Below are 15,685 nucleotides of genomic sequence, written 5' to 3'. Positions count from 1 at the left end.
CTGAGCAGAGCTCCTCTTCCCAGCCTCCCTCACCCCGCACCCTCCCCCCTCTCCTTCCCTTACTTCTGTCCAAATTCCCTTGACCTCTGGCCATACCTTCCTCTGTCTGCTCTTCCTTAGAGACTTGGGGGTGAGGGGCTGCGAACACCCTCTCCCCAGGCAAGCTCGGTGCTCTGGTGAGGGTTTGTTCACACACGTGTGTGCGTATCTGTGTCATAGGTAGACGGGGAGCAGGGATTAGAAGAGGTGAGTGAACGCGGCCGGCCCTTTCTCTGGGGTGTGCGGGCATCTGTGCGGTGTGCGTGGCGGTGAGCGGCATGGCGTGATGGTCTGCGTGTGCCTCTGTCTCCACACGGGCAAGTGCTTGGATCGGTCAAGTGTGACTCGGAGCTTGTGTGTGTGTGCACACGTGTGCGTGTGCCACCAGAGGAAGCCGCGAGAGGCAGGAGCATCGATCCGAAGCAGAGCGCGGGGAGGGGGCGCGGGCAGACACCCGCCTCCCGCGCGCACACGCGCGCGCACCCCGCCCCGCACCCCGGCCGAGGGCCTCGGCGGGGGGAGCGGCCGGGAGGGGAGCAGGCGCGGGCGGGCCGGGGGGCGGGCGGGCCGGGGGGGGGGCGCGCGCGCCCGGCCGGCTCGGCCTCGCAGACACTCGTAGGCGCGCACGCGCACCTCTCTCCTCCCCCTCCCGCCGCCTCCCGGCCGCGATGGATCCCTGCAGATCCCGGGGCTGAGCGCGCCTGCACCGCGGACGGCGGCGCCCGTGCGGACCGAGCCGGGCGAGCAGCGGCGCGGGCGGCGCCTGGAGCCAGCCGGCCGGGCGGCCGCTCCCTGCAGGGCTCTGCGCGGCGTGCGCGGCGCCGCCGGCTCGGCTCCGGGCCATGAGCCCCTCCGCGGCTCGGCGCTGAGCCCCCGAGCCGCCCCGCGCCCCAGGACCTGACGCCGAAGCCCCCTCAGGTGGGTATCCGACTCCCCCGCCGCCGGCCGCGGGGTTCCCCGGCGCCCCGAAGCTGGGACTTTCCTCCCCTCTAGCCACCCCCCACCCCCCGCTGCTGGGGCCGGCCGGTGGCTGGGGAGGGGGCGGGGGCCGAGCCGGGGATCTGACTGCGACGAGAAGCTGGACTGAAGGGGGGTGCGTTCGGGGCGGGGACAACTGGCTGTCATAGGGAACCGCGCCCCCCCATAAATTCACCTCGGGAAGCCCGCCACCCCACCCCCCACCCCAAACATACACACACACACACACATACAGCTTGCGCCTCTGAAGACTCAGGCTGGGCCCTCCCCAGATGTACCCACCTCCTTGGGGATTTTCTGGCCCGGGTTTAGCTCCTGGGGGGAGACCCCAGTTCTGGAGATACCCTTGAGCAGGAGAGGATCTCCTGACTCTCGGCTTAGCCCCTCTGGGGGAGTTCTGTCTCCAGAATGGGGTAGACATTCCTGTCCCAGAGTGACCCCACAGCTGGAGAGAACTCCCTGGCCTGCCTGTGGGAGCATCAGGACTTCCCTCTCGCCCTTGAGTGACTGGCTGTATCTGGGGTCTCCCCTGGCCTGGAAAGCTTCCCTGGGAGAGCTTTCTCTTGGCCCGAGCTGACCCCTGACCCTCTGTATTTGGAGGAACCCTATCTTGGGATGTGTTCCTTGGCCAGCCACTTCTGGGCTCACACACCAGGGAAGTCTTCTGACCCAGGGACAGTGACCTCTGGAGATGAGGATTCTGGGTGGACACAGTTGGAAGGGCCCCATATATGCTCTTACCCCAAGACAATGGCAGACACTCATCTCTCCCCCTCCTCCCTCCAGGATCCCCTCGGCAAGGATGGAACTGAAAGCTGAGGAGGAGGAGGTGGGTGGCGTCCAGCCGGTGAGCATCCAGGCCTTTGCCAGCAGCTCCACACTGCATGGCCTGGCCCACATCTTCTCCTATGAGCGGCTCTCTCTGAAGCGGGCACTGTGGGCCCTATGCTTCCTGGGCTCGCTGGCCGTGCTGCTGTGTGTGTGCACCGAGCGTGTGCAGTACTACTTCCACTACCACCACGTCACCAAGCTGGACGAGGTGGCTGCCTCCCAGCTCACCTTCCCCGCCGTCACGCTGTGCAACCTCAATGAGTTCCGCTTCAGCCAAGTCTCCAAGAATGACCTGTACCATGCCGGGGAGCTGCTGGCCCTGCTCAACAACAGGTGGGAGGCTCCACCACCCCTCAGGCTTGCTGGGGGCGCTGGATGGACGGCTGGCAGTGCTCCAATGCGCTCCTATCCCAGGACAGTGGCAGACTCATCTCTCCCCATCCCAGGAGTGCCAGAGTGCTTGCCTCCCCCCCCCCCCGCTTTAGAGCCAGTGTGTTCTATGCTGGACCCCAAAAAATCCACACATGGCAGAGGAATTGGGGTACTACTGAACACTCAGTTAGTGGCACCCAGTCTCTGATCTCAGCATAGCCTAAGACAGCCCTGTCCCTATCAGTCTAATCTCTGAGACATTGGCACCCTCTCTGGAGCGAGCTTTCCCTTCCCTCCTGCCACCATGACCTGAACTCATCACTTGGGAGAGAGATAGGAACAGACTGTATTTAAAGGGTAGAGACTAGCTGGGCATGGTGGTGCATGCCTGTGATCCCAGTACTTGGGAAGCTGAGAAGAGGATCAGGGGTTCAAAGCCAGCCTCAGTTACTTAGTGAGACCCTGTTTCAAACCAAAAAATAAAATAGGGCTGGAATCATAACCTAAAGGTAGAATACCCCTGAGTTCAATTCCCAGGACCACAAGAAAAGAAAAAAAAAGTGGGGTAGAGACTGTATTATAAAAGCCATAGCTCCTACCTCTTCCATGCTTCCTCTCCCCCATGTTCCGAGACGCCCAGCCTCTGGGCAGCACGTGCAGATCCTTCTGTCTTATCAGACTACATGTAGCAGGTCCTCTGAACATGCCCAACTCTTCTTCCTTGTCCACCTATGACCAGGACTGCTCCCCAGGGCTGGATGTTCTCTTCCTCACAAGTAGGGTACGAGGCACTAGTGGTTGTGCTGATCCATGTGCAACTCACCCCCGGGCCCTAGGTATGAGATACCAGACACACAGATGGCCGATGAAAAGCAGCTGGAGATATTGCAGGACAAGGCCAACTTCCGCAGCTTCAAGCCCAAGCCCTTCAACATGCGGGAGTTCTACGACCGAGCGGGACACGACATTAGAGACATGCTGCTCTCCTGCCAGTTCCGTGGGGAAGTCTGCAGCGCTGAAGACTTCAAAGTGGTGAGTGAGTCCCTGGTGCGGGGTGTGTGTCAGCTTGGTCCTCAGAGGAGGAGGAGACAGGGAGCAGGCCAGGCCGCTCATGGTGTTTGCCGCTCATGGTGTTTGCCGCTCTGGGAGAGGAAGGGTGTGTCCTGGGGTTTGCTTCTCTCAGGAGGGCCCTTTGCTCAGGAAAGGGACACCTGGGCCCCAGGGGTCAGAGTTGGGTGTGGTGACAGATAAGCTGCAACCTTGTTACTCAGAATGAGTCTGGGGACTGTCATTTGGGAGCTTGAGAGAAGTGCAGGACTCTCACACTTCCCGGACCTGCTGAATCTGAATCTGCATTCTCATGCTTAGGTGATGTTAGTGTACGTTAAAGTTTGAAAAGCAACATGAAGTATGGGGAATAAGGGAAACTTTCTTATTTATTTATTTATTTATTTATTTATTTATTTATTTATTGTGTGGTGCTGGGGATAGAATCCAGGGGCATTCTACCTCCGAGCTATACCTCCAGCACTATTTTATTCTTTTTGTGTGTGTGTACAATACTGGAGGTTGAATCCAGGGTTGAATTCTACCTCCAAGCTACACCCTCAGCCCTATTTCCTTCTTTCCTTCCTTCTTTCTTTCTTCCTTTCTTTCTTTCTCTTTTTCTCCCTTTTTCTTCTTTTTTTTTTTTTGTGGTACAGGGGGTGGAATTCAGGGGCTTTCTACCTTTGGGCTATACTCCCAGACCTATTTTATACTTTATTTGGAAACAGGGTCTCACTAAGTTGCTGAGAGCCTCACTAAGTAGCTGAGGCTGGCTTTGAGCCTGTGCGATCCTCTTATCTCAGCCTCCCAAGCGCTGGGATTACAAGCGTGCACCACCACGCCCAGCTCTTTCTTCCCTTCTTTGTGGTGCTGGGGATTGAATCCAGGGGCATTCTACCTCCGAGTTATACCCCCAGCCAAATTTTTTATTTATTTATTTTGAAACAGGGTCTCATTAATTTGCAGAGGGCCTTACTAAGTAGCTGAGGCTGGCCTCAAGCCTGCAATTCTCCTGTCTCAGCCTCCCAGGTACTGGGATTACAAGCATGTTCCACTACACCCAGCTTATTCTTTATTTTGAAACAGGGTCTAAGTTGCAGAGGGCCTCACAAGTTGCTGAGGTTGGCTTCCAAACTTGCAATCCTCCTATCTCAACCTCCCAAGTACTGGGATTACAGGCCTGTGTCAATATGTCTGGCTGGAAACTTTGCTTTAAATAGCTGAACAGGTAGTCTCTCTGTGCCACCCTCACCCCATACACATTTGTGCACACACACATGCTGTCTAAGTAGATTCCCCCTTGTCAGCAAGAGCCACAGAGCCAGAGTCAGAAGTGATCAGGATGCACAGTCATGGCTGAACTGGACACTTCCTTTGCTTCTGAAAATGGAGATGCCCCAAAAATACTCACCCCACACCTCACACCCCACAGATATGTGACCTCAGGCCAATACCTCAGGTGCTGGGGAACTGACTTTGGCATCTGATATACTATGTGGTTCTGGGAAAGTCACATAGATTCTTCAGTGTTAAGAACCACAAGTCGGGTGTGGTGGGACACACTTGTAATCCCAGTACTTGGGCGGCTGAGACAGAAGGACTGCACGTTCAAAGCTAGCCTGGGCAAGTTAGGGAGGCTCTCAGCAACCTAGTGAGATCTTATTTCCAAATGAGAAATAAAATCGGGCTGGGGGGTGTAGCTTAGAGGTAGAATGCCTCTGGGTTCAATACCCAGCACAAAGAAAAGCCACGTGCTGGGTTGCATGCCTAAAATCACAGCTACTTGGAAGACTCAGGCAAGAAGGACTGTTGAGCCCAGAGGTTGAAGGCTAGTATGGGCAATGTAAAGAGATCCTATTAAGCCAGGCATGGTGGTGCACACCTGTAATCCCAGTACTTGAGAGGCTGAGACAGGAGGATTGCAAGGTCCAGGACATCCTCAGCAATGGAGCAAGACTCTCAGTAACCTAGTGAGGACTTGTTTTAAAACAAAAAATAAAAAGGGCTAGGGGTGTATCTCAAAAGTAGAATGCCCCTGGGTTCAATTCCCAGTTACACACACACACACACACACACACACACACACACACACAGGGAGCTGGAAAGAGGCCAAAGAACCTGGAGCCACTTATGAATAGCCATAACCCCAAATGGGAGGACAATGCCTGTAACCCTTCAGAATGCTCGCTAGGCTCTCTCGATCCCTTTGATAAACAACCATATTATCTCTATTTTACAAATGCACACTCTGAAACACAAAGAGATAGAGTAGTTTGTCCAAGCTCACTATCTGATTGATGACAGATTCAGGATTAGAACTCGTGTCTCATTAGGTCCCGATGCAGTGTGCTCCTTTCATCGGCAGACCTAGAGTTTTTACGTCTACCTCCAGTTCTGGCATTGCTGTTTCAAAACCCTGTCTCCCCAGGACCCTGCTCTTATGCCTCCTCCCAGTCCTCTTCCCAGACCCTCCCTTTCCTTCCTGCCCATTTTCTCCCCACTTGTCCACTTCCTCCTTTCACCTGTGAACATAGGCTGCATTGGTTTGTTAGAAAGTTAGAGCCGTAGCCATGCTTAATGTCTCCTGCTGAGGTTACACAAGGCTTCCCAATCTCTTTAAGCCCTGTTCTGCAGACCAGTTTCATGGGCCTTTGTCAGTCCTGCTGGACAGAAGTTACATGACCACATTTCTTACTGAACCAAGCTGACAGGGAGCTTAGCCCAGATGTGAGGCAAGAACCACATCCTTCTTTATTTATTCTTCACAACAGAAGAGTCCTGGATTCCCAGAACTGGAGACCAGAGGGTTCTCAGGCTCTCAAAATACGTTCCAAGAAAAGGAGCACTGTGGGTGAAGGTGGGAGCAAAAGCCAGAACCCTCCCAACATGCAGACAGAGGAAACACCACCAGGAAAGAGGGAGAAGCTGGGCGTGGTGGCGCATGCCTGTGATCCTCAGCAACATGGGACCAATTGCATTTGGTCCCAGTTTGGCCAACGGTGGCACTTCTTGATTCTGGGTGTCAGAGAAGACCAGGGTCTTTCTGTTTCTCAGCTCATATCCAAGACATGACACCCTAGCCAGGTGTGGTGGCGCATGCTTGTAATCCCAGCGCTTGGGAGTCTGGGAGAGGAGGATCGCACAGATTCAAACCCATCCTCAGCTACTTAGTGAGGTAGCTCAGAGGCAGAATGCCCATGAGTTTAATGCCCAGCACCAAAAGAAAAAAAAAAATCAAGAAAGAGAGAGAACCTATTAGCTAGATGTTGGGCGTGGGAAGAAAAGGCTTGGCTCAGCCTGGGAAGGGGCTAAAGTGTAAAGCGAGGGTACACTGAGTCCATAGAAAGCGTTCAGTTGAGGCTCTGTTTGTCCGTCATGTTCAGAAAGATTCCAAGTGGAGATACTAAAATGCAATTGGTCCCTGTTGTCTAAGGAGAAAATTCTAAGTAGTCAGATGGAGATATGATAGATTCAGAGTTCAGAAGCAGTATGAATTCTTCCTTTTCCTGGGAGCTACCACCTTGCAGGGCCAGCTGTGGCACTTCTTGATTCTGAGTGTCAGAGAAGACCAGGGTTTGTCTGTTTCTCAGCTCATATCAAAGACATGACTCCTAGCTGGGTGTGGTGGTGCATGCTTGTAATCCCCGCGCTTGGGAGGCTGGGACAGGAGGATCGCACACGTTCAAAGCCAGCCTCAGCTACTTAGTGAGGCTCTCAGCAACCTAGTGAGACCCTGTTTCCAAATAAAGTATAAAATAAATAGGTCTGGGAGTATAGCCCAGAGATATAAAAGCCCCTGGGTTCCACCCTCAGTAACACACACACACACACACACACACACACACACACACACACGACATGACCCTAAAAGCCGGGCATAGTGAGTACTTCAGAGGCTGATACAGGAGGATCATGAGTTAAAAGTCAGCCTTGGCAACTTAGGGAGGCTTTCAGCAGCCTAGTGGGACTCTGTTTCCAAGAGAGCTCGGTGTGGTGGCACATCCCAGTGTTTGGGAGAGTGAGACAGGAGGATTGCAGGTTTGAGGATAACTTCAGCAAATAGTAAGACTCTCATCAACCTAGTTAGATCCTGTTCAAAATAAAAACAAAATGGCCTGGGGGTGTAGCTCAGAGGTAGAATGCCCCTGCGTTCAATCTCCAGTGTGACACACACACACACACACACACACACACACACACACGCACGTGTGTGTGTGTGCCTGCACATACACACATACAAAACCCCTCAAATGAGACCCTGTTTTCAAATAAGAAATAAAATTGGGCTAGGGGTGTAGCTTGGCGGTAGAATGCCTCTGGGTTCCATCCCCAGTACCAAAAAAAAAAATAAAAGACATGACCCTGAATCTGGCTGGACCCAAGCCCCTCTGCCCTTCCCCTCCCTCCCTGGTTGATTTCACTACCGACCCTTTTCCATGTTAAGAGCTCTACCACTTGCCGGCAGGGATGCTCCCACACAGGCAGGAGTCTGGTTGTAAGTTCCTATCTGGTATCTCCCTGGTAGAGAAGGACCTGGCAGGGTCCTCCTCTGGCTCCTAAGGGGCTCACACCCCCTGCCCAGGACTCCCCCCTCTCTCCTTCCTTGATCTTGGAATTAGCATGTTTCCTCATGCTTACCATGCTCTGCTAGGCCCAAAAGCGTGTGAAGGATGTAGATCTAGCCCCTCGGTAAACATCTGTCTCTAGTGTCAGAGCTTAGGGGAGACCATCTTGGCATCTTCTGCAGCCTTAGTAGCTAAGTGGCTAGTAGCTGTGCCCCACGTGTTTGCAAACTACGGCGTGCATAGGCACATGAGGCCTCTCATGGATTTTGCAAGGCTAACCCTTAGCCAAAGAGTAAGAACCCTGTTCCTGGAGGACAGTTTGTAGAAGCATAAAAAAAGGTGTGACTCCGGTCCCCAAAGGCCCCAGACGAGGGTCTTCAGTAATAGGCCAAAGCCCAGATGTGCTTCTGAGCCCAGCCCAACCAGAAGGACCATTTGGGAGTCACACAGTGTTAGACCAGGGTCCATCCCCGAGGTGCAGCTGAGCTGGCTTGGGAGGGTGGGGTGAATGAGGGGAACCTGAGCTAAACCTGGGAGTAATTGGTTTGGAAATCTTTTGGGACAGAAGGGGCAGAGGGGCAGTAGGGGAAGTACCCTGGGCTGTCCAGCTGGGTAGGCCTCAGTAGCTCCCTCCTGAGCTACCAAAACAAGGCCCAACCACAAGAACCCCTTTCCCAGCTACCTGCTTCCCTTCCCAGTGGGGTGCATGGTTGCCAGGGCAACAGAGTGTGAAGCTCCTCCCTCACACCCCACCTTGAAGCTGACCAGGCCAAGGCAGGGCAGGGGCTCCATGGAGGGGAGCTTGGGGAGCAGCTGTCTATGGGCTCTGAGTGGGGGCCGGGGAGTGAGCAGTTGCAGCTGGTGCCGGCCTCCAGCTGCACCTTATCTGTCCCTGGCAGTGGGAGCTGTGATGTGGCTGGAATGCTGAGTGGCACCAAGGGGAGGGGGCTGGCAGATGGTCGCCCTGTCTGCCCTATGCCGCCCCCCTGCAGCTGAGACCCGGAGCCTCTGCCTGGGGGAGAGAGAACAAGAATTCGTGTCTGTACTCTGGAAGAGGGTAGTCAGCAAAAATCCGGTGGGGGGGAGCATGGTAGGGACAGTGATCTCCCTAAAGAAGGGGTGGAAATTGGGGACAGGAATCTGTGGGGGGGTCCATAGGAGTCCTAGGACCCTAGAGTGGGGACAGGAATCGTCCAGAGCAGAGGTAGAGCAAAGGGAGTGGGCATAGAAAGCCCAAGGTTTGAGCTGGGTGTGGTGGTGCACTCCTGTAATCCCAGTACTTGGGAGGCTGAGACAGGAGGATCACAGGTTCGCAGCCAGCCTCAGCAACTTAGTGAGGATATCAGCAACTTAGAGATCCTGTTTCCAAATAAAAAATTTAAAAATAGGGCTGGGGATATAGCTTGGAGGTAAAAGGACCCTGTGTTCCACCCCTAGTAACACACACACACACACACACACACACACACACACACACACACACACATCTCAAGGTTGTAGAGGGGGACAGCAATCTATCTCCTGGAGCACTTGGAAGCTTGGAAGGAGATACTGACAGGAAAGCTGTGCTAGTGGTCCTGGGGCCTGGGAGGGGGACAGAAAAGTCATCTTAAAAGCAATCAGAGCCAGGGATAGAAGGGCCCAGGACTCCATTGCTTCACTGACACCCCTCAGCCCCACTCCACCCACCCACAGAAGCAGAGACCAAGAGTCCCTTAGGAGGACCGACCTTATTCCCTGGGCCTGTTTCCTCTAGCTGGGCCAGGAGTGTAGGGACTGGGGAGGGGAAAGGCTGCTACCCTGACTGTTGTGCAGCCAGAGGAAGGGCTGAGGAGGACCTGTGCCAGGGTGTGGTGGTTTTCTTGAGCATGGGTTGGGAGGGTAGAGCACGGGCTGCTTGCAGAGGGTGAGAACAGGCTCAAGTGGAGGAGGGGTGCTCTGCCCTAACGGGTGCATGGAAACACCTTCCCTCCTACCCGATTCCTTTCCTCTCTCCCTTCTCCCTAGGAAGTGCCTGAATGGAGTAGAGGAGGTTAGAGAGGAGCTGGGCAGAGCCAGCTGCAGGGACCCTGGGTTGGGCATCCATATCTCTCTCTCTCTGTGTGTCTGTCTCTCTCTCTGTCTCTCTCTGTCTCTCTGCCCCCCCCCCTCTCCTCTTCCTTCTCTTTCCTACACAGATACACACAAACATTCTTTGGATAACTGAGTTTCCTCTCTCACCTCCTCCCTGTCTCCTGTCTCCCACTCCAGCCAGTTCTCCCAGGCTGCTATCAGCTAAGAGGCTACTCTAAGCTAATTGATCTCCTGGCTGTTGGCTAAAGTAATAGGGAATTGATGTAAGTAACTAAGTGCCTCTAGGGGCAGAGATGGGAGTGAAGGGCCAGGGAGAAGTGCTTCCTCAGCCCAGGGACAACTCACTGGTAGGTGGAGCCACTGTACCCCAGTGTGTCCAGGAGGCAGCGGGGAGGCCTGCAGAGAAGTTAGGAACATTCTGCTGTGGGTGGAGGTCTCTTCTGAGTGTGCTTCAACTTTGTAGGAAGCAGTTGTACTTCTGGGGGGATGAAGAAGGAAACTGATGATTCCCATGAGGACCTGAGATTGGGGTAGTGTCAAACTTTGTAAGACTCATTGCTGCAGCAAATGAAGCCCGGTGTAGATGTGCAGTACTGCACATCTGTAATCTCAGTTCGCGGGAGGGTGGTGCATCTGGGCGCACATTCTGGGAAGGGTAACACATGCCTGCAATCCCAGTACTTGAAAGGCTGAGACAGGACTATCCCAAGTTCAAAGTTGGCCTTAGCAACTTAGAGAGGCTCTCAGCAACTTAGCGAGACCCTGTTTCCAAATAAAATAATTTTTAAAAATTGGGTTGGGGAACTGTAGAATCACAGATTCAAGGCCAGCTTCAGCAACTTCATGAAATTCTGTTCCAAAATAAAAAAGGGTAAAGCTAGGGGTATAGCCTAAAGGTAGAATGCCCCTGGATTCAATCCCCAGTAGCCCCCACCCCAATTAGGGTGTAACTTTAAGTCCCTAGTACCAAAACCAAAGTAAAATGAAATAAAAAATCCCAGCTACTTCTAAGAGCCAGGTCCTATGCTAGGGCTGAGATGTAACCACATGCTGACCCCACCTTGTTTTCAGGGACTTAGACACGTTCAGCTCGAATCCTCCCAATCTTCCAGCCCTGCTCAGCTACTCAAAACATTTCAGTGTTATGGCTAGGTGAAGTGGCGCACGCTTGTAATCCCCGCTCTTGGGAGGCGGAGACAGGAGGATCGTGCAGGTTCGAAGCCAGCCAAGCTGGCTTAAGAGACCCTGTTTCCAAATTTTAAAAAAGTATAAAAAATAGGTCTGGGAGTTTAATCTGGAGGTAGATGAGTTTCCAGGAACCCCAGTACCACCAAAAAAAAAAAATTCCGTGTTGTGAAATATACAAGTATCTCCCCATTCCTCTCCTCCTCAGCTGATGAACCTCTCCAGCAAGGGTCATTTTCCTGCCTTTGGAGGGGCCTTCAGGCACAAAGCTGACCCTCTTGTTTGTCTGAGGCAGCCATTCCAGAAGCCTCTACCCTCTGGCAGAGGACTTCCTGCAAGGGCCTTTGGGTAGGCATTCTGGAGGCAGCGCTTGGAAGAGGCAGCAAGGAGCAGAAGTGGTGTCTAGTTGGGCTGGGGTGGGCTGGGCATTAGGGCTTCTGGGTTCTACTTTGGGCACAGTTCTGCCTGACTTCATTTCTCAGCTTTTAGGCCCAAATTCCTGTGAGGAGGGAGAGCTCGAAGGGAGTTGTCAAAGTATTGTGTGTCCAGGGCAGCTCCTCCTTCAGCCTCCAGGAGAGAGAGGGCCTCTGAGCTCTCTTTGGCTATCCCATGCTTGCCTGCGTGTATAGTGAACGTATGGTACCAACTCACCTGGGCTCATGTATCCGACATCTTCCTCGTGGGCTATTTTTAAATGAGCATGAAACTGCTGTCCGCGAACCGTGATCCTCCTGTCTCAGCCTCCCAAATGCTGGGATTACAGGTGTATGCCACCACGCCCGGCTAAAACCCTATTTTAAAATAAGAAATAGAGCCGGGCGTGGTGGCACACACGCTTGTAATCCCCGCGCTTGGGAGACGGAGACAGGAGGATCGCGCTGGTTCGAAGCCAGCCTCACTGGCTTAAGAGACCCTGTTTCCAAATGAAAAGGTTAAAAAATAGGTCTGGGAGTGTAGCCCGTGGGAGTGTATCCTGGAGGTAGAAGGGCTTCCGGGAACCCCAGTACCACACAAAAAATAAATAAATAAAATAAAATAAGAAATAGCCAGGACGTGGTGGCGCCTGCTTGTAATCCCAGCATTTGGGAGGCTGGAACAGGAGGATTGTGCAGGTTCAAAGCCAGCCTCAGCTACTTAGTGAGGCCCTTTGCAACTCAGTGAGACCCTGTTTCAGAATAAATAATTAAAAACTAGGGCTGGGGGTGTCACTCAGAGGTAGAATGCTCCTGGGTTCCACCCCCAGTACTGCAAATAAATAAATAAATAAATAAATAAATAAATAAATAAATGAAGCTTAGAGTGGTGGCACATGCCTGTAATCCCTATACTTGGGAGGCTGAGACAGGATGATTATAGGTTCTCAGCAAGCCTCAACAACTTAGTGAGACCCTGTTTAAAAAAAAAGGCTGGGGCTATAGTTCAGGGGTACAATTCTCCTGGGTTCAATTCCCAGTACCACAAGGAAAGAAAGGAAGAGGAAGGAGGGAGGAGGTTAAGGGCTGGGGGTAGCATGCCTGTGATCTTAAGACTTGGGAAGCTAAGACAGGAAGATTACAGGTTCAAGGACAGCCTCAGCAACTTAGCAACACTCTCAGCAACCTAACCAGACCCTGTTTCAAAATAAAAAATAAAATAGGGCTGGAGGTGTATCTTGGAGGTAGAATGCTCCTGGGTTGAGCCAGGTGTGATGGGGTATGCTTGCTTGTAATCCCAGTACTTGGAAGACTGAGACAGGAGAATCACAGGTTCATGGCCAGCTTCAGCTACTTAGTGAAGCCCTCTGCAATTTAGTGACATCCTGTTCCAAAATAAAGAATAAAAAATAGGGCTGGGGGTCAGGTGTGGTGGCGCGTGCTTATAATCCTAGCATTTGGGAGGCTGAGACAGGAGGATCGCAGGTTTGCTGCCAGCCTCAGCTACTTAGTGAGGCCCTCTAAAACTTAGTGAGATAATAAATAAAGAATTAAAAAAATAGGGCTGGGATATAGCTTGGAGGTAGAATGCTTCAGGGTTCCATCCCCAGTACTGCAAAACAAACAAACAAAAAAATAGGGTGGGGTGTAGCTCAGTGATAGAATGTTCCAAGTTCAATCCTCAGTACTGGATAAAGAAGGAAGGAAGGAAGGAAGGAAGGAAGGAAGGAAGGAAGGAAGGAAGGAAGGCAGGCAGACTGTAAGAAAAGAGGCTTCTGCCACACAGGCTCTTGGTTACTCCAGAGGCAAAAGAAGGGCACGTTGTGATCTTTCGGTGATCCTGAGTTCTCAGAAAGAAAACCTTTCCCACACTTTTATCTGCACACCCTCACCGTGGCTGACAGCCCCAGGGCCTGGGAGGCTGGGTTTTGTTGCTCAGTGTTGTGTGTCTCTAATTGATGTGTCTCATCAGTGTGCCAGGCCAAGAACATCCCTGGGGAGAGACTGCAGCGGCCTTGACCATGGACAGCAGCCAACTCAGTCTTCTCACAACATACTCATCACATGCGTTCCGCTAGGGAGCGAGCACACGTGTGCGCCTCCGTGTGCATGTCTCGGGGAGAACGTTGAGGTAGACTAGCACGTGATGTGGAAGTATGTGGATATGTACAAGGCACACAGCTCTGAGCTTAGAGCCGTGGGAGAGCTTTTGTGTGGAGAAACCTCTAGCTTTGTTTTGATTTTCTGGTACTGGAGATAAAACCCAGGGGCATTCTATCTCCGAGCTATACCCCCATGCCTATTTTTTATTCTTCTTCTTCTTCTTCTTCTTCTTCTTCTTCTTCTTCTTTTTTTTTTTTTTTTTTTTTTTTTTTTTTTTTTGGTGGTACTGGGGTTTCTGGAAACCCTTCTACCTCTGGACTACACTCCCAAACACGTATTTTTTAATATATTTTTTAAATTTAGAAACAGGGTCTCTTAAACCAGCAGGGCCAGCTTCGAACCTGCGTGATCCTCCTGTCTCCGCCTCCCACGCGCGGGGAATACAAGCGTGCACCAACACGCCCGGCTATTTTTTGTTCTTTATTTTGAAGTAGGGGCTCACTGAGTTGCAGAGGGCCTCTCACTAAGTAGCTGAGGCTGTCCACAAACTGCCCTCCTCCTGTCTCAGCCTTCCAAATGCTAGGATTACAAGCGTGCGCCACCATGCCCAGCCAAACCTCTAGTTTTATGCAGAGCACGTACTAGCAAAATTAATGATCTCGTTCTGTTGTGCTTTCAAATTTACAAATTCTACCAGGTGTGGTGGTGCACACTTGTAATCCCAGTATTTGGGAGGCTGAGACAGGAGGATCACGGTTCAAGGACAGCCTCAGCTACTTAGGCCCTTGACAACTCAGTGAGACCTTGTTTCAAAATAAAGAATCAAAGCTGGGTGTGGTGGTGCATGCTTGTATCCCAGCGCTTGGGAGGCTGAGACAGGAGGATTGCACAGGTTCGAAGCCAGCCTCAGCTACTTAGTGAGGCTTTCAGCAACCTAGTGAGACCCTGTTTCCAAATAAAGTATAAAATAGGTCTGGGAGTGTAGCCCGGAGGTAGAAAGCCCCTGGTTTCCACCCCCAGTACCACAAAAAAGAAAGAAGAAAAGAAAAGAAGGAAAGAAAGGAAGGAAGGAAGGAAGGAAGGAAGAAAGAAAGAAAGAAAGAAAGAAAGAAAGAAAGAAAAAGAAAAACAGGGCTGGGGGTATACCTTGGAGATAGACTGCCCCTGGGTTCCATCCCCAGTACCACACACACACAAAAAAAATGAAAATTTACAAATTCCTTTTACTTTTGCTCACATGATCCTCATAATGCAGGAAGATGTTTAAGATCTTCATTGGAAAAATGAGGAAGCTGAAACTCAGAGGCATGTTATGTGACTTGCCTGAGGTCACACAGCAGGTAAATGACAGACTGGGGCCCTGATTTCAGATTCTCTAAACCCAGATTCTCAGTTTGTGGCTTCAGGGAGAGGAGTGTAGGTGGTGACCGAGGCTGCTCCAGGCTCTCCAGTGGCCTGTGCTCAGGGGAGAGCAGTGTGTTGAGGCAGGAAGGGAGAGAAAGAGCACAAAGAAAAAGGCCCTAGGAATCCGATGCCCCCAGGTTGAGTATGCTGTCATTGGTTTCCTCTGTGCCCCCCTTTTTGTAGTACTGGGGATGGAATCCAGGGGCATTCTACCTCCAAGCTACACCCCCAGCCCTATTTTTTTTTTTTTTTTGGTATGTGTGTGGTACTGGGGATGGAACCCAGGGGCATTCTACCTTTGAGCTATACCCCCAGTCTTATATTTTTATTCTTTATTTTGAAACAGGGTCTTATTGAGTTGCAAAGGGCCTCACTAAGTAGTAGCTGAGGTTGTCCTCAAACTGTGATCCTCCTGTCTCAGCTTCCCAAATGCTGGGATTACAAGCATGTGCCACCACGCCTGGCTCCCCCAGCCCTATTTTTAATTCTTTATTTTGAAACAGCATCTCAGTAAATTGCAGAGGACCTCACTAAATAATTGAGGCTGGTGGCAAACCTCCAGTCTTAGTCTCCCAAGTACTGGGATTACAAGTGTGCACCCTCATACCTGGCTCCTCTGCCTGTTTTGAGGCACCATTTGGCCAAAGTCCCAACCTTGAATGAAGCCACTGCTGG

The 15,685-nt window shown here is 52.1% G+C and overlaps 1 protein-coding gene across 3 annotated transcripts in view; it reads left to right on the top strand.

The window, feature by feature from the left end:
• Positions 1–1,819: 1,819 nt before the first annotated feature.
• Positions 1,820–15,685, top strand: part of ASIC1 (acid sensing ion channel subunit 1) — a gene marked incomplete at both ends in the record, with an annotated part of 34,413 nt that continues 20,547 nt past the window's right edge. For 2 of the 3 annotated variants that reach the window (XM_080705830.1, XM_080705829.1), the window contains 2 exons: positions 1,820–2,181; positions 3,057–3,252. In XM_080705830.1, the coding sequence (XP_080561956.1) occupies positions 1,820–2,181; positions 3,057–3,252 (558 nt within the window). Of the gene's footprint in view, positions 2,182–3,056; positions 3,325–15,685 lie in introns of all 3 variants that reach the window. The other variant, XM_080705828.1, reaches the window with a different exon arrangement.

Source organism: Muscardinus avellanarius (genome assembly GCF_963383645.1).
Source record: "Muscardinus avellanarius genome assembly, chromosome: 11".
Taxonomy (NCBI): Eukaryota; Metazoa; Chordata; class Mammalia; order Rodentia; family Gliridae; genus Muscardinus; species Muscardinus avellanarius.
The sequence above is the reverse complement of the archived record's forward strand: the minus strand, read 5'-3'. Positions and strand labels throughout refer to the sequence as shown.